Here is a 23,594-nt window from a genome sequence, read left to right as displayed (position 1 = left end):
ACCTCGAAAGAAAATTAAGAATTACAATTCACTCTTTTGGGAGTAAGTTCAGTTTCAAAATACATTTCTAAGAATTTCTACATTCTTATCTGCACATCAGGACATCTGACTGCTTCTCACCTTGGATGCTTGCCGTTGCCATCTCTGGTACTCAGCCAAAGTCTCAAAGCAGACATGATAGGTCTGAGCCTGGGCTCCAGCTGAACTGAATGCTAGCGAGTACTGCCGCCGCTTCACTTCTTCTATCTGAGAAGGGAGAAAACTAGAACCACTAAAAACAATCCTAGTCAAAAAGCAAAAGGCAATAATAAGACAAACAACCCAGTTTAAAAAAAACAGGCAAAGGATCTGAATAGATAATTCTCCAAGAAGATATACAAATGGCCAATAAGCCCATGAAACAATGTTCAACGCCATTAGCCTTCAGAGAAGGGCAAATCACAACTACAATAAGATTACTTCACATCCACTAGGACAGGTAAAATTAAAAACAGGAATGACAAGAGAATTGAAAACATATGTCCACACAAAAACCTGTACATGAATGTTCACAGCAACCTTATTCATAATAGCCAGAAAGTAGAAACAAACCAAATGTCCATCAATGGGTGAATGCATAAACAAAATGTGGTATATCCATACGATAGAATATTATTTGGCCATAAGTAGGAACAAAGCATTCATACATGCTACAATATAGATGAACATTGAAAATATACCTTAAATGAAAAACCCTATCACAAAGAACCACATATTTAATGATTTCACTTATATGAAATGTCCAGAATTGACAAATCTATAGAGACAGAAAGAGTAGTTGCCTAGGGATAGGGAGGGAATAGGGAGAACATGGCTGAGGTGCAGGGTTTCTTTTTAGGGTCACAAAAATGTTCTAAAATTACCTTGTGGTGACAGTTGCACAACTCTGAATATCTCGGATAATGCACCCTACACACACACAATGGCTTGTGCTCATGGGCTCATGTACCCTCTCTTTCATGTTCTCTGTCTCTGTCTCGGTCCATCTGCCAATGGGTCACAAATTAACAAACCCAAGGAGTACACAATGATCCCATCACATGTAGATGTGCTTTAGCTCTGTCACCAGCAACTGGGTAGCATATCTGTTGTCCTCAAGACTTCCTGGTCAGGAGGCAGGACACCAGTCCACTGTGTCCCCCCCTAACTGCAGGGCACCCTTTCCAGACTCTAGAATCCTATTGAAATCTCTTTCACGAGGATTAAGAGGCAAAAACCTCCCCCGTTGCTATTTGGAGTGGTGGTAGGGATTCACAGCACAAAAACAACTCTTCAGAGAAATTCTCCCCCAAACTCCAACAACCCAACCTATAGAGCTTTGATGAGGTGGTGGTCTTCTGACAGTTATGGAACCACTTACCTCTCTTTGTCTGGCATCTCACTTTGGTATGTCATAGCTACTGAATCAGCTGGAAACTTACAAGTTATATTTGTAAATCATTAGGTTTCTGGTGCCAACTAAAGATTGAACCAAGTGACAGAAACAAAATACTTTGAGCAAAAAAAAAAAAAATCACATTAAAAAGATTCATTAAAATGAAATACATTTCATAACACTCAACTGTAATACTCATAATATAACCATTTTTCTTTTTTTTTTTTTTAAAGATGACCGGTAAGGGGATCTTAACCCTTGACTTGGTGGTGTCAGCACCACACTCTTCCAAGTGTGCTAACCAGCCATCCCTATGTAGGGATCTGAACACGTGGCCTTGGTGTTCTCAGCACCATACTCTCCCAAGTGAGCCATGGGCCAGCCCTAATGTAACCATTTTTCTTTTTTTTTTTTTTTTTCCTTTTTATCTTTTTTACTGACCGGTAACGGGATCGCAACCCTCGGTGTCGTGCCCGTACCGGGGACCGGCAACGGGATCGCAACCCTCGGTGTTGCGCCCGCACCACACTCAACCAGTGAGCAGACCGGTCTCTATATGGGATCCGAACCCTCGGCGGGAGCGCCGCCGCACTCCCAAGCGCCACACTCTACCGAGTGTGCCACCGGGCCGGCCCTACCATTTTTCATTAGAAACAAATCATTGCAATTGAATGAGTCTGTGTCACAATAAACGATCTTATTGAAATGAAAATAGATATTGTTTTAGAATAATGTTTTCTTTAAAACATTTTATTATGGAATGTTTGACACAGAAAGAGTAGAGAACAGGCCTGGCCAACTAGCTCAGATGGTTAGAGCAGGGTGTTATAACACCAAGGTCAAGTGTTCAGATCCTCAGACTGGCCAGCAACCAAAAAAAGTGTAGAGAATCATGTAATTTCAAATACTGAGATAAGTCTGTAAATCTCTCACTAGGAGTTAATTTGCCACCTTCTCAGAATAATTATGTTAATTTCTGTATTATATATGTTGAGACTATACTGTTACATATGTACAACTTTGGAATTATTATGTATTCATGGTGAAGTTTTCCTTTTATCATTTTGTAGTGAGCCTTATTCTTACTCTTTCTATGTTAGTCTTTTGGGGGGGTTGAGTTTTATTGAGGTATAGTTTACCTAAAATAACATTCACTGATTTTTTAAAAATATTCACTTATTCTAAATGAACAGTTTCATGAGTTTTTATACATTAATGCAGTATGTAACCCCATGACCCCAAAATTTCCCTGTGCCACTTTGCAGTCAATTCCCTCCCTCACACCCCAGTAACCACTGATCTGTTTTCTATCACTACAGTTTTTTGCCTTTTTCCAAATTTCATATAAATGGAATCATGTAACAAATGGATTTTTGTATTTGGCTTCTTTCGCTTAGAATAATGCTTTTGAGATTCATCCTGTTCTTGTGTGTACCAGTAGTTCATTCCTTTTTATTGCTGAGCAGTATTCCACTGAATGAATATACCACATTTGTTTATCAATTCACCAGCGAATGAGCATTTGGGTTGTTTCTGGCTTTTGGCTATGATGAATAAAGCTGCTATGAACATTCACTTGTAAGTCTTTGTAAGGACACATGTTCATTTCTCTTGGGTAAATAACTATGAGTAGAATAGCTGGGTCATCTGAAAAGCACATGTTTAACTTTACAAGAAATAAAAGTTTTCAAAAGTAACTTCATTCCCGCCAAGGGTGTATAAATGTTTTGGTTGCTTCGCATCTTTGCCACACTTGGTATTCATTAGTCCTTTAATTTTAGCTAATCTAGTGGTGTGTAGTATCTCATTGTGACTTTCATTTGCATTTCCCTAATGACTAACAACGTTGAAGATCTTTTTATGTGTTTATTTGCCATCTTTTTATGTTTTTTGGTAAAGGATCTGTTCAAATCTTTTGCCCAGGTTTTTACTGGGTTGTCTTTTTATTACTTAGTTGCAAAAGTTCTTTATATATTCTGGACAGAAGTCCTTTGTTGCATATAAACTTTCACATAAATATTTTGTATAATATTAACTACACCAATTTTCTTTTGGTTGCTATTTGTCTAGTATATATTTTTCCATCATTTCATCTTCAGTCTTCTTTATGAGTAAATTTTAAGTGTGTCTCTTACAAACAGCAAATAGTAGAATTTTAAATAACATAATTTGACATTCACAATTATTTTGATTACTGATATATTTGGACTTATTTCTATCATTGTAGTTTGTGACAATTTACTATGATAATTACTTTGTTCCTTTTTCTCAACTCTTCCTGCCTTCTTTTAGTATTAGAGTTTTCTATAATCTTTCCCCCTTCTACTTTTAGTGCTTACCCTTAAAATTTTTAAATTCATATCTGACAATTTTTCTAATAAAATTTAAAATTTTTTGGCGTTTCCATCCTCTTATAGCCCATGACTGTATCATACTTTATTTATTGAGCACACCGCCACATCTTGAACCACTGTTCAGTGTAGTCTGACCTCTTTGAAAATATAAAACCTTTCAAACTTTTCATAATCAATAATAAATTAAATTTACCACCATATTTTTCAATGTCTGCAATCATCATCGTTTCTTATATCTCATGCTTTCCGTTTGAATTTACTTTCCATTGTTGGTGGGGGTATTTTTTTCCTTCTTTTTTTTGGTGGGTAGAGATTTTTTTTGAAAGTACATCCTTTGTTAGTTATTTCAGTGATATTATGTTAGCTCATTAGTCTTTTTATGTCTGAGAATATCTTATTTTGCTTTGCCTCTTGTAAGATAATTTGGCTGGGTATAAAATATAGGTTGACATTTCTTTCAGCAATTTTGTAAATAATCTTCTAGCACTTATTTTTGATGATAAGAAGACTGCTGTCAGTCTGCCATTCCTTTGTAGGTAATCTTTTTCTCTCTGGAAGCTTTGATAATTTGTTCCTTGTCCTTTATGTTCTATATAATGTGTCTAAGTATAGATTTATTTTTATTTATCCTACTCAGTACTTAGTGTACTTTGAATCTGAACACACGCTTGTATTTCTAGAAAATTTTCAACCACTATTTTTCCAGATATTGCTTCTCTGTTCTCCTCTGCTATCTTCTCTGGAACTCCTATTAGATGTATACCAGAGCCTCTCTTAAGGGCTCTTTTGTACTTTCTAACTGTGAAATTCTTCAGCACATCAATTGATTACTATCAGCTATAAAACAGTGGCTTAAAAAAATAGAGTAGTCAGTCCAAGACTGGTATAGTAGCTCCATAATGCCATCAAAGGCCCAGGCTCCTTCTACTTTCCACACAGCTACACTTGGTATATGCTTGCCAGCTCACAGTCACCATGTGACTGCTGCACCTCCAATAATGAGGGGCTAGTGACCACCCCCAACTCTGAATTTTAATCTAATGGGGGAAAAGGAGAAACCAGAAATAATCTTCGGTGATGAATGCTGGCAGCTACTCTAGTTTCCAAAGGCAGGTTCTAGTGATAGCATCCACTGGGTATTCTTGGCATTGTCACCAACAGCGTCTACTGCTTAGCAGTGGAGGTGGGGTTGCCTTCAACAGATGGTTCTGCAGCAGGATTTGGGGCACAGATAGCCTCTGAACTGCCCAGAGAGTCTCTGATATAACCTACAATAATGCTCGTTGGCTTCTTTGAAAAGACATGAAAAAAGCTATGTAAAGCATAAGTGATATTTTCCTAATTAAGATGATAAAATGAAGAATAATTCATTTTTTGTGAGTTTTACCTTTCCCCCAACCAGAGGCAAAATGTGCATCTTTCCAGTTTGACAATCCTTCACTGAGGAAACGATAAGGCAGGTACCACAAAGAACAACTAGGCGTTCAGCCCACTTATGCAGCTGAGTCTTTCCCTTGCGTACATTATAGATGCCAGATAGCAGGATTCGATCCAGATGATCCATGTGGCATGGTTTTTCTAAGAAGAAAACAATACTTCAGAATCTACCATTAAAGTGGTACACGAATACTGAAAGGGATAAAGAAAGTATTACGTGCCAACATTCAGCAATCTTATTCATGTAAGTAACTAAGTAGTATAGGTATTTCAAAAACAAGATCTCAGTCCTGAAATATTACCCATCACTGAATTTTTAAAAAAATTTTTATTTTATAGCAGTTTTAGTTTTAGAGAGAAATTGAACAGAAAGTGTAGACAGTTTCCATACCTTCCCCCAACCCACATATATGGTTCCTCTGTTATTAACATATTGTATTAGTGTGGTACATTTGTTACAGTTATGAATCAATATTGACATATTATTTTTATCATTAATTTAATTTTATATTAGGGTTCCTTCTTTGTATAGTACAATTCTATGGGTTTTGCCTAATGCATAATGTCATGCATTAACCATTACAGTATCCTACAGTCTTCCCTCCCTAGCTCATCCTCTGAAATTCTGGCAACCACTGATTCTTTTTCCATTACTTCAAACATTTATCATTTCTTGGGCCGGCCCGGTGGCGCACTCAGTAGAGTGCGGCGCTTGGGAGTGTGGCAGCGCTCCCGCCGAGGGTTCGGATCCCATATAGAGACCGGTCCGCTCACTGGTTGAGCGCGGTGCGGGCGCGACACGGAGGGTTGTGATCCTGTTGCCGGTCACGAAAAAAGACAAAAAAGAAAAAGAAAAAAAAAAAACAAAACATTTATCATTTCTTTGTGTTGGAAGCATCCAAAAGCCTCTTTTACCTAACTGAAACCATACAATAAATTATTAATTATAGTCACACCACAGTACTATAGAACACTAGGTAATATTTCTCCTATCTAGCTGTACTTTTGTATCTGTTAACCAACCTCTCACTACTCCCCCCAATCACTGAATTTATATAGTGAGAATACCTGTGAACTTTGTTCTACAAGGTAAGATTTTACCTTGGATGCCATTACTAATCCTTCTTGCAACAGCCATATCTCCCATGTAGGCAGAGAAAGGCAGTATGGTAGAATAGTTAAGACCACAGCCTTTGGATCAGACATACCTGAGTTTGTATACTGGTTCTGCCATGTACTTTGTTTCCTTGAACTACTTAATCTCACTGAGTTTTACTTTCCTCATATATAGTTTGGATCTTAACACTACCTACCTTCACAGGGTTCTTGTAAAAATTGAGTAAGATAATGAATATAAAGTACTAAGCATAGTTTTAGGTACAAAAAAGTATGGAATAAATGACAGCCACTATTCCTATTAGTCTATTCTAGAAGGAAGAAATCAATAATAGTCATACTCTAGTTCTGTACCAATCCTCTCTGCCCCTCATGAAGAAAAGCTTATGGGTGACATTTCAATTGACTATTCCAATCATGGTAGCAGAAGCTGGTATGTGCATGCAAGAGCTTCTCTTTCTTTAAGCACGATATTACTCCTACATTTTAACAAAGAAGTTTAAAATATGCAAATTAACATGAGCTAGTATGTTTTGCAATTTGGGGCAAAGATCGGCAAAGACGTAGGGAAATAAGTACTCTCAAATTCTATAAAGAAAAGTGCACAATGCTATCACCTACTTGTGTAATTTAGAAATAGTCAAAATTTAAAATGTATACTGTATGTATACAAAAATTCTACTTGTAAGAATCACATTTTCTTTCGTCCACCCTGGAGGTCAGCTGCTCCCAGGCTTTTATAATAATAATTCCCTTGCTCTCTTTATATTTTTGCCACTTATATATATATCCTGTATTAATTACAGTAGGTTAAACTACTGTAGCAAACAGAATGGCTCAAACGCAACAGAAATTTAATTCTGTTCGGGTAGGCATTCTGGGTTGGTGGGGTAAACACTGTCATTCAGAAACTCAGGCTGATGGTGGCACTTGATTTCAATTATCACTCTGATTACTGCTGTCCTAGCCTACAGAAGAGGAAAAGAGACCAAGAAGCACACATGGTAGGTTTTAGGAACCCGGTGCAGAAGTGGCACACATCAATTGCACTCCATAGCACAGAAGAAAATTGTCACATGTATACATCTAACTGCAAGAAAGACTGGGAAACGAGACATAGCTGGGCAGTCATATGCCCAACTACAATTCTGTATTTATGCAAGAAGGAAAGACCAGATATGGATAGACAAGCAGTAGTACTGCCACACATCTCTAAACAACATGGCTAAGTTTTGCCTGTTTTTGGACTTTAAGTGAATGGAAACATACTGAGTGAATCTTTTGTGTCCGGCTTCTTTTGGTTCTATTTACTCTCTTTGGACAAAACTGTTTTTAAAAATCTGTGCAGAGAATGTGGTACAGAAAGAAATGCTCGGGCGGGGAGTTGTGCTACCCGGCAATACAGTCCCAGAACTACAAATTCACTTGCAAATCACACCTTCTGGACTCTGTTTCCTTATACACAAGGGGTTGATTAATGTGTTCTCTTAATCCCCATGATTGATCATGCTACCCACTCAACTTTAGTGAAATATGTTATTTCCACAGCTTTTATATCATGAATTTTCACTGTGACAGTCATTCCATTCACCTCCCCCGCAGTAAACCCACTCCCCAGCAAGGCTGATAACTAGTGTTTGCATGGCTGCCTGGGACACTGGGTACCTTTTATAACCAGAGAACCTACAACATTATCTTAGGCCTTTATGACCTTGGCCTTGTTAACACTATATTCTAACTAAGCTGATTTCCCAAAGATTCTCCACACGAAATATTTAAAGCTGATTACTAAGCTATTTGCTTCCAAGAGAATACTTCGAAAATGGCCTACCTTCTGCTAAAAACAGTGGTTGTCTCTGGATTCAGGAGCTGGGTGGTTGGAGGAGAAAGGTGAGAGGGAAGCACACTTTTTGTGATGATTTTAAGATATGTCCACAAATTCTGTGATACTTCTCCCTTCAAAAGTTGGAGCCTAGGGCTGGCCCAGTGGCGCACTGCTACAGTGCGCCGCTTGCGAAGCGCGGCGGCACTCCCGCCGAGGGTTCGGATCCCACATACAGACCGGTTCCCGCTCACTGGCTGAGCGAGGTGCAGGGAGCAACACCGAGGGTTGCGATTCCGTTGCCGGTCCCGGGCCGGTACGGGTGCGACACTGAGGGTTGCAATCCGTTGCCGGTCATGAAAAAAGACAAAAAGGAAAAAAAAAAAAAAGTTGGAGCCTAATTCCCCCCTCGACAGTGTGGACTGTGTTTAGTGACTCACTCCCTAATAAACAGTAAGGGGTGAAAGTGATGGTGACTTACAAGGCTAAGTCATAAAAGATACTGAGGCCTCCATGCGTGTGCACATGCATGCCTGTGTGTGTACGTGCACATGTGTGTCTCACCACCAGAGGAAACTAGCTGCCATGCTGTGATGACACATAGGAAACTACTTGCTCCCATATAATAAATATTTATTATCATTTTAAGTCACTAAGTTTTGAGGCAATTTGTTACCTAGCCAATAAACTGATTCTCTCTTTCTCTCTCTCTCTCTCTCTCTCTCACACACATACACACACACACACACACACACACACACACACACACACACAAGGGGTCTTCAAAAGTTAATGGAAATATTTGTACTATCTTTTAATTCTATTTTTCCATTAACTTTTTGAAGTACTCTTACGTATATGTAAGTGTGTGTATGTGTGTGTGTATATATACATATTTTATCTTTTGCTTTTGATACCAAATGCATATATTACCTATTTTTTTAAATAATTAACTTTAAAACCACTTGCCTAAACATAATTTTCTCACTCAAATTATACTAGCTTCTCTCTTAGTTAATAGAGCTTGCTTTCAAAAAGGTTCCCTAAGACCTCCCCAAATATTGGTGTTGGTATAGGTGGTACAAACTGGTACTCTTTTAGACTCTACTAGAAATATCCTCTTAAGCATACATTAAGATTACGGGCATGCTACAATTTATCAGGTGGTGGTAGAAAAATTAGTGGCATCAGAGCCAATCTGTGCAATATAACTGAATGTGAAAGAAATCTCAATGAGTAAAAAGCAGCTCATGGCATTTTAAGGCTCAATTTTCATTCTAGAATGAAAATGTACAATGAAGAATTCAGTTTCAACCACAATCAGATAAGGAACCTGTTACTGTTCCAAGTCGGTTTTTCTAACCAAGTTTTTTAGTGATAGGTAGACTGCATTCCTCCAATTAGTCTCAAAAGTTTTTTTCTGATTTAACTTCAATCTGGCAACTATTCTCCCTCCATGAACTAGCAAAGGATTATATTTACAATTCCCACTTCTGGCACTTAAACACTCATTCATTTATTCATTCACTCATTTACTCTAGTATTACTCAAGAATTATATATAGTGGGTATGTATATATATCTTTGTTTCATAAAAAGTAACAGACTATCTACACTCTTTTGTATCTTACTTTTTTCACTTAACTGATAATGAAAATAACTCCATTTCAGTTTATGGAAAATCACCCCCATCCCCTTTTTGTAGGATTGCATAGTATTCCGTTGCATGAATGATATGTGCTATATCTTATGTACAAATATTATATAACTTCAATGTGGTATTTCAAGGTCTAGTTCAGGGGACTATTGGGTTTTAAACTATAAATTTTTCTTCATGGAACAAGAAAAAAAATTACACCAACATTTCAACTAATGATGAGAACATAGTTGTGATATATATTTAACAGCATTATCATCATCATGAGCATTACCAGATAATCTAAACATATCTATAAAACTGACCTAATCGTGGGATCCAATATTTTTGAAAAGCAATTTTTACATTTCCTGAGAAAAATCCAGAAAAGGCCAAGCAAACCATAGTAGAACCTTTTATGCCCTCTTCCCTTGCCAAATCAGAATACAGCTAATGCTTCTGAAATAAAAACAATGTCAAATAAGCAAGCTACTTTTCTTCAAAGTAATCTGTTATAGAGAAAATTCTTAGCTAGTTTCCTCAAAGATAACAGCTAAACTTATACTACTCTAAAATTTAAGAAACACAAAAATTAAGACTTTAATCTTAATTTTTAAGATTAAAAATAGTCACAATAATCCCTAATACACAGACTTGTTTCCAGAATTAACTTCAAAATTTATTTCTTCCTTGGATGTAATTCTCAAAAGCTGAGATACAGGGTAGCTGCAGATCAGTGCAGTTAACCAAAAAAATAAGAAAATAGTAGACAGAGCAAACATTAATATATTCTGGCCAAAGATAAATGCAAAAAGAAAAAAAGCAACTCCTAACAATGATCTTTACTTAGGAATGAAAGGAAAGAAAATCAAAAACAGGATCACAAAGCACAGGACATTCCCAAAGAGGCAAATTAATGGGAATAAAATGAAACGAAACCAATGTTTAAGGAACTGTATCATATAAAATAATATTGTGATAAAAAATTATAAATAAAATCTTTTGTGAAGTGCATTTAATAAAACTGCATCACATTATGTTCGAGTTGTATCTTGAACAAGTTACTTCTCTCTGCCTCCGTTTTCTCATCTATAAAACAGGATAATAGTTCCTATGGCAGAGTGGTTGTAATGAGTAAATTAAGTAACTCATAAGCATAAAAGCACACAGTGAGCACTCAATGAATATTACTTAGCAGTAATATTAATAGGCTATGTATAACTGGAAAGTCATACTTGGAAAGGGTATCTGACTTAAATAAGCCAAACTTTATTGTTAAAGAAATCAGGTGAAAAACAGTCTATGGGGGGAACTGCACAATAGAGAAGAGAGAGTGAATAATCCTAGATTTAAAGCCCACTAAATTCACCAACATATAAATTTGACAGATCTAATCATCAAATGTCAAATCAAATGTATGATAATGACCACCATCTTGTCAATATTATCAAACTATCCAGAAGTACAATGGTAAAAATAATTGATACTAAAGTATGATCCAATCAAGATTCTGACAAAGGTATAAAATAATTCTAATAAGTGAGCAAAACGCAGAACAAAAAGAGCAAAAATAAAATGGAAAGATATTTTTTGCTATTCCTGTAAGTCTTCCCTTACCTTCTGACCTCTTGTTTTTGTTGTTGTTTGGTTGTTTTTAACTACATTAGTTCATTGGCTTAAAAACATCTTTAGATAAAATACTTCTAAAAAGCTGAAGGCAAGGTTGGCCGCTTAGCTCACTTGGTTAGAACATGGTTAGAGCATGGTGATGATAACACCAAGGTCAAGGGTTTGGATCTCCTTACAAGCCAGATGCTAAAAAAAAGCTGAAAGCAGACAGAGGCACAAATGATCAACTTAAAAGTAGCTAATATATTTACAAAGCCATGGATAAATTCTTACCACCATAAAATCGAATCATACAGCCGAGGTCAGGATTTGTGGCCTCCTCCTGTATGCGCACAGGATCATCAAATCCCAGCCTGGATAAATAGTCATAAACAATCTGAAGAGGTCGTTCAGTGGGTTCCAGTCTCCTGCTTATACAATTCAAAAGAAAAATATTTGGTAAGTAAGAAAAATGCTTCATTTAATTTTTTAATCTTTCATTATACTCAATTTTTATTTCTAGATCAAGATTTTCTTTAATATCATATGATACAACTAGGCTAAAACACATAGTTTTCAAAGTTTTTGGTCTCAGGACCCCTTTATACTCTTTGAGGAACCCAAAGAGGTTTTGTTTACATGGGTTATAGCTATTGAAATTTACTGAATTACAAATTAAAATTAAAAATTTCCAAATTATTTATTTACTTACTTTAAAGTAACAATAATCAGGCCATTGTATGCTAACATAAAGATTTTTGAAAAATACATCTTCAAAAATAAAAATAAATTTAGTGAGAAGAGTAGCATTGTTTTACATTTTTGTAAATCTCTTTAATAGGTGGTTAATGGAAGATAGCTGGATGCTCTGGTTTGCTTCTGTATTCACTCTGTTGTGATGTCACATCACAGTCACTAGAAAACTTCATTGTACACTCATGAAAGATTGTGAGTGAAAGAGAAAACTGATGTATTATTATAAAAGAGTTTTGATCTCACACACCTCTTTACAGAATCTCAGGGACCCCCCAAAAGATTCTTTGAAAACCACTGGTCCAAACTTAAAAGGCAGCAAAATTATGAGATATGAAAGACTATACTTAGCCATAACTGATTTCATATGAGGTACACACACAATCATAGAGGTAGACTTTGGCTGCCCATATGTCCCAGGCACTATATATTTTGCCTGGCTTCATAGATGATTCTTCCATAAAACTAGGAACGAATGACCCAATAATTCTCAAAAAAATCATTTTACTACATGGTCCTGATTGAAAGCTAAGATAAAATCAGAATGTCATAATCATTTGTGGCCTCTGATGACACTGTATTTTAAATCACACAGACTTAAAATACTTTAAATATTTTTAAAAAACAAAAATGATAATTGTGTAGTTTGATAGAAGGGGCTACACCAGTCATAATAGCAAGACAGCTCTTTTGCGATTCTTTTATCATAAAGCAAATACAATATAGTGGCTAAATACAGTGGCTGAGAATATGGGCTCCAAAAGTCAGACTGCCTGGGATTGAGTCTAAGTTCTGCCATTTATCAAGTGCCTGCCGCTGCACAAGTTATTTAACCTCACTGTCTTAAATTCCTCATCAGTATAATGGGAATAACAAGAGTACTTAACTCATAAGGTTGTTACTAAATGTATTTATTTACTTATAAGATATTGTATAGCATGTAAAGTGCTTAGCAAAATATCTCATGTAGTAAGTGTTCAATAACATGTTGATAAGTATTACTCAAAAAAATTTCAGCGACTGACTAGAGTGTGGTGCTGCTAACACCAAGGTCCAGGGTTCAATCCCTGTACCAGCCAGTCACACACACAAAAAAATTTCAGGAGTGAAATCAAATTTTAATTAGAATAAAAATAGAATATTTCTCCCATCTAAAACAACCAATGGGGCTGGCTGGTTATCTCGGCTGGTTAGGGTATGGTGTTAATAACACCAAGGTCCAGGGTTTTATCCCTGTACTGGCTAGCTGCCAAAAAATAAAAATAATAAAAATAAATCAGCCACCAAAAAGCAAGTAAAGGAAAGCCTATGTGTTTTCAAAAAGTCTTAAAGAACATTAGATAGCTTACTCATTAGAAGAAACATGATACACTTCCCATCACAGCAAAAAGATATGAAGGATGTCTGTGTTTTGTGGTTGAAGAACTAGAAAATGCTGTTGGCAACAAGACTTAAGTAAAAAATATCATGAAATGGGAACACTACAAAGCTGAATATAAACAACAGTATGAAAATGATAATTTAGGGATAGAAATCATACTGATGTGTAAAAACGACAAAAATAAAACCACCACCTGCCTCTCCTGACTGCTCTGTTCAGTCTTTTACCTTCCAGAAACTATAAAATAAACTCAGAATAATATACTACAGGGGGAAGGACCAAAGAACAAAAAGCCTATAGAGACCATTAAAGATTGAATTTAATAAAAACATAAAATAAACTTCTCAGAATAAAAACTTCAGTTCCAATTCATCCTTAGCCAAAGAAAATCAAAATTCACAAAGGTCCATAACAATGTTAGGCATTTTCCCAGGACAATGGTAGAATTCTTCTGAGAAAGGTGCATTTTAAGAGGGACTTCTATAAACTGTATCCTGGATAGGTCAACTAGCAATGTAACATGAAGAATGACTGAAGGAGGATTAACTTGAAGACAAGGAGACTAAGGGTATAAAGAGGTGTATCTTCAAATGTCAAGAAGGATTAGACTTATTTGTGTTGCTCAAAATAACAGGACTATGAGAAGTTGCATAGGTAGACTTGGGCTAAACATAAGAAAGAATCTTAATAATTAGAGATGCTCAATGATGAAACACACTGCCCCTCAGAACTGCTTACAGAGAACTAGAGAGTCATAGAGATATTTTAAAAGAGACTCCTGTAAGAATCAAATTGGGCCAGATGATCTTTAGGGTCTTTTAGAACTCAAGAGTCTATGAGGTAGACTCTATCTAAGACACCTTCCTGATATAATACAAACTCTACCTGAATATATTTACGAATAGAGTTCAATGTATTTAAATACTACAATTCCATATAATAATCAAATATTCAGAAATAATTATACTTTCAGGCTAAATTTCACACACTCAATTTTTCTATTTCTCTCTAGAAAACCAAAGAAACGGAAACACCCTCATTCTGACATATCTTACGAGATCAAATTTCCTGGCCTAAAAAAGTTCTGTATATTTTGGAAACCTTCTTTATATATTTCCACCTAAAGAAAGTATTTTCCCTGTGGGAGGAAAAAAAAAAATCAAGAGCGCCTCAACATTTGCTCTCATTAATTTAGCATAAATGAGTAAACAAGTAATATTTCAAGAAGTAGGGCCGGCGTGTGGCTCACTCGGGAGAGTGCGGTGCTGATAACACCAAGGCCCCGGGTTCGGATCCCATATAGGGATGGCTGGTTTGCTCACTGGGTGAGCATGGTGCTGACAACACCAAGTCAAGGGTTAAGATCCCCTTACCGGTCATCTTTAAAAATATATATATATATTTCAAGAAGTATAAAAACAAGTAAAATGAGAGACTAATTTCATTTACTCATTAAACTCATCTGCTTAAGAGAGTAGAGTATCAGGGAGGGGAAAGCTATGATATGCTTACAGCTTAATTTTGAGTTTCTAAGTTCCAAAAGTTTAACAAGCTGGTAATTAACTATTTGTTTTATCTCTTGCAAATCAAAGAAAAATTATATACTGCAAAACAGGTATGGAAGAGAGTAATGCTAGCAACAAAAAGTTCTATTCAACATTTGAAATACTACTACTCTTTTAAGGCAACAATAAGACTACTGTAAAAGTTTTGGTTTGCTCCTAATGCTTCTAAGGACTACTGTAGTCCATGTACATATAAATATATGTGCATATGGTAATTCTCCAAACCAGCCAACTAATGCAGCAATGCTATCAACAGCAGATTATATCATTTAGCCAAGAGTAGTATCTTCCTGTATTAGTTATTCTACACAGTGCCCATAGTTAAGACACATTTAAGAGTAAATTTCATACCAAGTATCATTTCACAAAAGTTCTACTTCATAGCAGGAGGCAAAAGCATACACTATTAAAAATCCAACACAGAGAATAATTGTATCAAAGACCCTAGCAAAGCACAGCAGCATTCTCTACATCAAATTCAGATTAAAACCTGTTGGGGCTCAGAAAACGATAACCGGAAGGTATGGCACTTCGGCATGCTGAGCACTTTTAACTAAAGGGAATTAAAAGGCATTAGAAACAGCCTCAAACCCAAGGGCTTTCTGACCTTCTACTGTTTCTCCCCCCAAGCACAGGGTGGAACTCTCTCTGAAATTCCCTTCTCTGAAGCTCTTCCAGAAGGAACACAATTGCTTTCAATCTCCTCTCTGAAATTTCATTAGCCAGGGAAGATTAAACTGACATCGCAGGAAGAAAGACTGAGAAATGTCACCACACCTAAAGAGACTTTGTCAGAAGCTACTGTTTGTTCTTCTGTCCCATTCAGTTCCCTACGAGAATCATTTACAAACTACTGTCTGTTCTTTGGGCCTATTCAACTCTCCTAAAAATTATTTACTACCTCTCAAAATTGTCTACATTCCACCATCATCCTCTCCCTTAGGAAGAACCATGTATAATCCTCTTTGGGCTATACTGGGTAATGACTCTCCTGTGATTCCCCCATGCATGTAATAAACTTGCCTTTTTCTCCTGTTAATTTACTGTTACTTTATTTCAGCAGACTGGAAACTTCAAAGGGGGAGAGAAAATTCTCTTTGTCCCTACAAACCCAATCCTTGACCACCTATAAAGGTAAAATCTGCAAATGTTCAAATCAGCAGTATAGATAATAATTATTACCAACAGCAACAATAAGTACACTTCAATTAATGTTTACTTCATACCTGACACTATGCTGAAGCTGTTTGATATATTAGAAAACTACGGCATTTTGCAAATAGAAAAATGAAGCTTCATTGCAAAGCCTAGCTTCTTTTAGGCAAACCACATTATTTTACATAATAAAATAATTTATGCAGAAAAGAACTCAAAGCACTTCATATGCTGAATTACTCACACCAAGGAACCCAAAAAGCTATGTTTTAAAATTACCATATTTCATTAAGTCTAATACACCATCATTTGATAGATACACTATTTTTTATGCACCACTGCTGTATAATAAAGAATATGACTGGCCTTTGTTCCTGGTTACTAGGAGAGACACTCCAAATCCTTAGAATTTCCTGTGTAATAGGAGTGTCTTTGTTATTCACGAACCCCTTGGATCATCCCTGAGTTTATGCTAAGAAATGCAATGACTCAGGATGGAGGCTGGTCACCAGAAAGACCAGCCATGTGACTACAGTGTTGGGGCTTTGAGCCAGATGACTTGGGTGGGGGAGCATGAGGGGCTGGAGATTGAGTTCAATCACAAGGTTTATGATTCAATCTATAATGCCTTCATAATGAAACCCCAATAAAAACTCTGTATTGAAGCTCAATGGAGCTTCCTGGTTGGTGCACACTTCAATGTGCTGGAAGGGTAGCAGGCCCTTATTTCATATGGAGAGGGCAAGGAAGACCTGAATTCACCCTGTACTTGGGACCCTCCCAGACCTCACCCCATGAGTTTCTTCAGTTGGCTGGTTCTGATTTGTACCCTTTATACTAAAATTGTAATCATAACTATAGTTGATCCGCACGTTCCACATCCTTGGATTCGACCAACCATGGATAGAAAATATTCAAATAAATAAATAGATAGATAGATAGATAGATAGATAGATAGATAGATAAATAATACAGCAATAAAAATACTACAAATTTTTTTTTAAAATACAGTATAACAACTATTTTCACAGCACTTATATTGTATTAGGCATTATAAATAATCTAGAGATGATTTCAAGTATACTAGAGGATGTGTGTAGGTTACATGCAAATACTACACCATTTAATATAAGTGACTTGAGCATCTGTGGATTTTGGTATGTGGGTGAGGGGGTCCTGGAACCAATCCCCCATGGATAATAAGGGACAACTGTACAGAGCTTTCCTGAATTCTGTGAGTCATTCTAGTGAATTATTGAACCTAAGGGGCAGGTCATATGAACTCCTAACTTTATAGCCAGTTGGTCAGAAGTGCAGATGGCCTGGGGACCCCTAAAGCACAGCTGGAGTCTGAAGTAAGGGTAATCTTGCTGGGGACCACACCCTTTAGCTTGTGAAATCTGCACTAACTCTGGTGGTCAGTGTAAGAATTGTACTGCAGCAAACCAGATAATGTCAGAAGAACCAGTAAGAAGAAAAAACACTGCTGATTAAACTATGACCTACCATCAACTGTACTGGTTGATTTTAGAAGTATTAAAAGGCAAAAAAATTGTTTCAAAATAAGATTTATTTATATTCCAGTTTTGTAATGTACAATACATTCTTTTAAAGTTTTAAAACAGTACAGAGATATAAAACATGGAATTTTTAAAATCTCCTTTTCCCCTCCTCAGTGGTAATCAGTTCACTATCTATCCCAAAGCAGGATTTTTCATTCAAGTTTTATAACTTCAAAATATGGCAAATGGGCTGGCCAGTTAGCTCAGTTGGTTAGAGCACATAGTTGTAACACCAAGGTCAAGGGTTCAGATCCCCATACCAGCCAGCCCCCAAAACAAAATAATAATAATATGGTAAACAAAATTTTAGTGACTTGAAAGAGGTCACCTAGCAAGTCAGTGACAGAAAAGGAATTATAAATCAGAATCCCAAATCCCGGGCCGGCCCGGTGGCGCACTGGATAGTGCGCCGCTTGGGAAGCGCGGAGGCGCTCCCGTCCAAGGGTTCGGATCCCACATACAGACCGGCTCCCGCTCACTGGCTGAGCGAGGCGCGGGAGCAACACCGAGGCTTGCAATCCCGTTGCCGGTCCCCGGTCCGGTACGGGGGCAACACTGAGGGTTGCAATCCGTTGCCGGACACGGAAAAAAGACAAAAGACAAAAAAAAAAAAAAGAATCCCAAATCCCAAGGGTGTTATTTTCTGTTAGACACATCCTATTGGTTCTCAGCTATCGTAAAAGAGCTATCCCTATCAAACGTAGAAATCTTAGTTATTTTGATGACTAAGAATAAAAGTAAACATATGACCATGAGACAAAGGGCAAGCCATTTTATTACATATGATCTTGTTACAACTTTTCAGAGAGAAGGCAATGATTATGCTAAGTTGTGAGTCATTTATTTAAAAAAATTTTTTGACAGCTGGCTGGTACAGGAATAGAACCCTGGACCTTGGTTTTAGCACCACACTCTAACCAACTGAGCAACCAGCCAGCCAAGCGAGTCATTTATCATTTAAACAATTCAATAGAAAAAAACAGGCCAAATACACAGGGTCTTCAAAGAGTCATGGAAAGATTCGTATTATATTTTAATTCCATTTTTCCATGAACTTTTTGAAGTACCCTCATGTTATAATGTAAGGAGCAGTACACTGGGAGACAAGACTCTTGTGTCCCAACTGCAGCTCTATCACCACTCAGCTTCAGGAACGTGCTTTCAACCTGAACTCTGGGCCTGTTTCACAGTTATAAAACAGAGAGAAATGACCTCAGTGATTCCCAGTGGAGAAGATCCTAGATTTGGCGGCAGGGCAATTCTTTGCTATACAGGGCTGTCCCACACACTAAAGACATTAAGCCTCTCTGGCCCTTGCCCCCTAAATAAACACTGGTAACTCTCCCCAGTAGTTGTGACAACCAAAAAACCCTGCACCCAATACATATTTCCAAATAGAGAGGGGGACGGGAGTTGTTGCTTTGGGTAGACTTACTTTACCAGTAGATGATCTCTGTAAGGTTTCTTCATGTGCTAAAATTCTATAAATTTGTAATCCTTGAGCTATACTCAAGTGAGAGTCCATGATTGAAAAAAAGTAAAGAAAGAAATAATGGTTGATTTAGACAAAACACAGGGTAATTTTAGTCCTAGTAATCCCATTTCCAGGACCTAGCCTAGGGAAATCAGCAACACAAAGATTCATGGGCAATAGTTTAGTCAAAAACACTACCTTTAAGAGTTGGATGATACGAAACAACCCAAATAGGTAATTTTTATTGAGCACTTATTAGGTGCCAGACATCATTCTAACTACTTTACTTCTTTGCTACTCAAAATACAGTATATCACTTAGGAGCTTAATAGAAATATACAATCTCAGGCTACCCTAGACCTACTGAATCAGAATTTGTATTTTAACAAGCTCTCCAGGTGAACAGTTTAAGAAGCACTACTTTACAAGTATTAATTCATTTAATCCTTATAACATGTATAAGTAATTTAACCTTTGTGACAATTCAACAATATAAATATCATCGTCCTCCATTTTACAGATTACTAAACTAAGGCACAGAGCAACTTACATAGTATGTAGCTTGCATACCAACTGTCAGAGCCAGGATTTGAACCCACACACTCTCATTCTAGAGTCCAGCCTCTAAACCATTACTGCATATTATCTCTCAATTTTTAAAGAAGTTATAGTATATCCATAAAAAGGAATATTCTGTAGCTATTAAAACTACTGTCTAAAGAATTTTTAATGCCACAATTAAATTAAGGTGAAGTAGGCAGGACATAAAATTGAATATATAGTATGAGCCCAAATATGTAATTAAAAGTATGTGGTGTGATCAAGAAAAAGAACTGCAAAAAAAAAAAAATGTTACTATGCAGAAGCAATATAGGTTAAGAGGATGGAGAATGCCTGAGTTCAAACTTCGCCTCTACCACTTACTGGCTGATGGCTCTTAGGTAAGATGCTTAACCCTCTTAAAGACTGTTTCCCAATCTATAAAATGGGGATAGTATTTACCTCACAAGACTGTTGTGAGGATTAAATGAGGTAATTTACATAAATTATAAGCACTGAATATTATTAATTCTCTTCATATTTTTTCATTTTCCAAGATGTCTTCAATGAACACATATTATACTTCAGTAATCAGCAAAAAAAGTTCTTAAAAAAGATAATGCCTTAGACCGCCAACTATTTTATAAAGAGCTATTAACAAAGAAAGTACCTACTCTTCTGATTAGATATATTGAACTCAAGCAATTAACAAGTGAGTAAGAGATCTAAAAAATATCTTGAAAAAAGCATGATTAAATAGTGAAACTGAGTAAGGGACACTGCTGTGCCAGTTCCTCTCCAGGAGAACCATTACTAGGAATGAAGTCTATGATCTATTTTGAATGATTTAGGCATTCCAAGTGCCTGACCTTGACCAAGTTACTGGACTTCTCACAAAGCCTCAATTTTCCCCTCATCTGAAAGGAATGATACTACCTGTCTGGGAGTTATTTTGAGGATTTAATGAGAAAATACATATAAAGCACTAAGCACACTGACTAGCACAAGAAACCACTTATTGTTGGCTGAAATCTACCATCATCACCACCACAACCATCATCATCACATCATCATCATCATCACTCAGCTGGATAAGAGTTTCTGAGCTACTACTCCAGCAATGAAAATACACTCATTCTTTCAAACCACAATTCAATTGTGTTTTCATTATTTTCTAATCAATTATACCCTCAAAGTAGTATTTCATGATAAATTATTAAGGCTACAAGGCTAAAAAGAGACAAACTCTTCACTATAAGTACAATTTAGATTCACGTAAGTAAATAAAGTATATTACATTTGGATTCTTAACTAATTATACAACTAGCAGTAGCAAGCCAATTTCAGTGGGGTTCTTGCCACATTTCTAATATCATTGTATATATATACATCAGTATACAAAGGAATGAATCATACGCTTAAGTGAACTCAATCAATCACTACCAGCTATAATCTAGGTCAAGGCTTTCCACCTGATAAAATTAGATCAGAATCAGTATTGAGATTTAGAAAAGCCTAAGGATCACCCAGTCCACCTGATAAAATTAGATCAGAATCAGTGTTAAGATTTAGAAAAGCCTAAGATCACTCAATCTGATCCTTTCATTTTACAAATGGATTTAGGAAATGTAGTTAACTGGTGAACAAGGAAAACATTCAAATGCTAATCTACTTTTTCAAGAATTAGTCCAAATCCTAAAAGGAACACAAAGTAAACCTCAGTTTAGACTTTTAAAATGACATCAATTTTTAGCTCGGCTAAAGGTGTTACTATTATTACTACACTTTTAAGGTGTAAGTGGGAGCTTCCTTTCTCACTTTCAGCAGTACTAAATTCACAGCTTTGTATTCTGTTTCAAGACATTTCTTTATTTTGTGGAATGGGGAGAAGAAAAAAATGGTCAGGCATTTAAAAAGCTCTTATTTGATGTCTAATTCAAAGAACTAATAGTGATTTTTATTTTTAAAAAAAGCTAAATTAAAGAGTTCATATGCACAGTATAAGACTACTATAAAAATACTTTTCTTCACATTTATGTAAAAAATTTTCAAGACACAAATGGCTTTTAAACCCATGAAAATATGCTCAACTTCACTCATTAAGAGAAATAAAAATTAAAACAACAAAATAACAAAATTCCTATCAGATTTGCAAATATCTAAGTCACTAGCCTTGGAGAAAGATTTGTCCTTGGAACACTGACTATACGATTTTCTAATTTAAAAACTATCAACAATCATTTCTATTTATAAGCAGATAGGTGCCCATGCGTGAGTATGTATTTATATTTACATATAAAATTTAATACTAATATGTTTTGGAGAAAGGGGAAAATAGATATACTTTTATATTTTTGATGGTAATATAACCCCTATGAAGAGAAATCTGACAATATCTATCAAAATTATAAATGCTCATAACCTCTGACTCAGCAATTCCACTTCTAGGAGTTTATCCTACAGATAGACTCCCACATACAAGAAATACCATAGGTTCAAGGATATTCATTGCAGCACTGTTTGTAGCAGTAAAAAATTGGTAACAACTTCACTGCCCATTAATAGGAGATTGGCTAATATTATGGTAGATTCATAAAATGGAATACTATTGCAGCCATTAAATAATTGACAACTATATAAATATTAATATGGAAAGATTTCTAAGAGATAAGTCACCAGTGTGTTGCATATAGCACCATTAGTTTTAAAATTTATATATATAAATAAAGATATATACTCATGCATGAACATATATAAGATTATAATTGCATAGACTACCCCAATATGCCTAAGAAGCTGGTAATAACAACTACCTTCATGAAAAGGTCTGGGCAGCTGGGGAATGGGGGAGAGAAAAGGACTTCTCACCCCTTTTACATATTTCAATTTCATTCTATTTACACTTTTCAAAAAAATTAACTTTTAAAGTACTTATTTTAGAGCTAATCAGTTAGCTCAGTTTGTTAGAGCATGATACTGATAACACCAAGATCCAGGGTTCAATCCCCATACTGGCCAGCAGCCAAAAAATATTAAAATAAAACATTTATTTTAAATTTAAGTATCTGACCTACGGTGTATTCCAAATGAAAGAACTCTCAAATTTTCCTTTACCAATAGTTTTTAAGTTCAACAATCATAAAGTCAGCATTCCAAGGACAAATCTTTTTTCAAGCCTAGTGACTCCATAATCATCATCAGTTCTAACACAACTAAAATCCCTAATGTCCACTTCTAAGCGGAAACACACATTACTTATATTGCAGTAGAATCAGAGTGACAGAACTCAGACCTCACCTGACCAGGTCTCCATGAAGCTGTATATAAAGACTTTCTCTTCCCTCTCCAGCACATATTTCTGATGCTGGTGTCTCTACTGTGCAAAGGACGAGATGTAAGTCCGAGGAGCAGGATGAGGAATTGGAGGAGGTGGTGGTGGTTGTAGTGGCAGTGGTTGTGTCTGCTCCATAAAGGTAAACACAGCCTCTCTTCACATCTTCTTTCAGCCAGTCTCTTTCTCGAGAACCAAACCTACTTCTCCTATTCAAACAATTTCTGCTCCCGTTGCGTTTCATATTTCTCTAAAAAAAATATCAAGAGAAAGAAATCATTAGCTAGCACGTCTGACTGAATTAGACATGTTCAGTGCTCACCCCACCTCTCTACTTTATGTTCAACAACACTCTGCTCAAGTATCCCCTCCTCTTGTGGAGCCTTCCACATCTGCCATACCCATTCTTAACCCGGCTAACGTAATTTTCTTTACTGCGAGTTGTTC

General features: G+C 36.3%; 1 protein-coding gene across 1 annotated transcript in view; it reads right to left on the bottom strand.

Moving 5' to 3' along the window:
• PHLPP2 (PH domain and leucine rich repeat protein phosphatase 2) overlaps positions 1–23,391 on the bottom strand; it is a 54,804-nt gene extending 31,413 nt beyond the window's left edge. Inside the window, exons 1-4 of the mRNA XM_008581032.1 lie at positions 23,114–23,391; positions 11,681–11,814; positions 5,156–5,346; positions 121–246 (exon numbers count right to left, since the gene is read on the bottom strand). Of these exons, the coding sequence (XP_008579254.1) occupies positions 121–246; positions 5,156–5,346; positions 11,681–11,814; positions 23,114–23,391 (729 nt within the window). The remainder of the gene's footprint in view (positions 1–120; positions 247–5,155; positions 5,347–11,680; positions 11,815–23,113) is intronic.
• Between the last annotated feature and the right edge of the window lie 203 nt (positions 23,392–23,594).

The sequence above is a fragment of the Galeopterus variegatus genome, unplaced genomic scaffold, assembly GCF_000696425.1.
Source record: "Galeopterus variegatus unplaced genomic scaffold, G_variegatus-3.0.2 Scaffold2236, whole genome shotgun sequence".
Classification (NCBI taxonomy): domain Eukaryota; kingdom Metazoa; phylum Chordata; class Mammalia; order Dermoptera; family Cynocephalidae; genus Galeopterus; species Galeopterus variegatus.
This window is presented reverse-complemented; position numbering and strand designations above follow the sequence as displayed.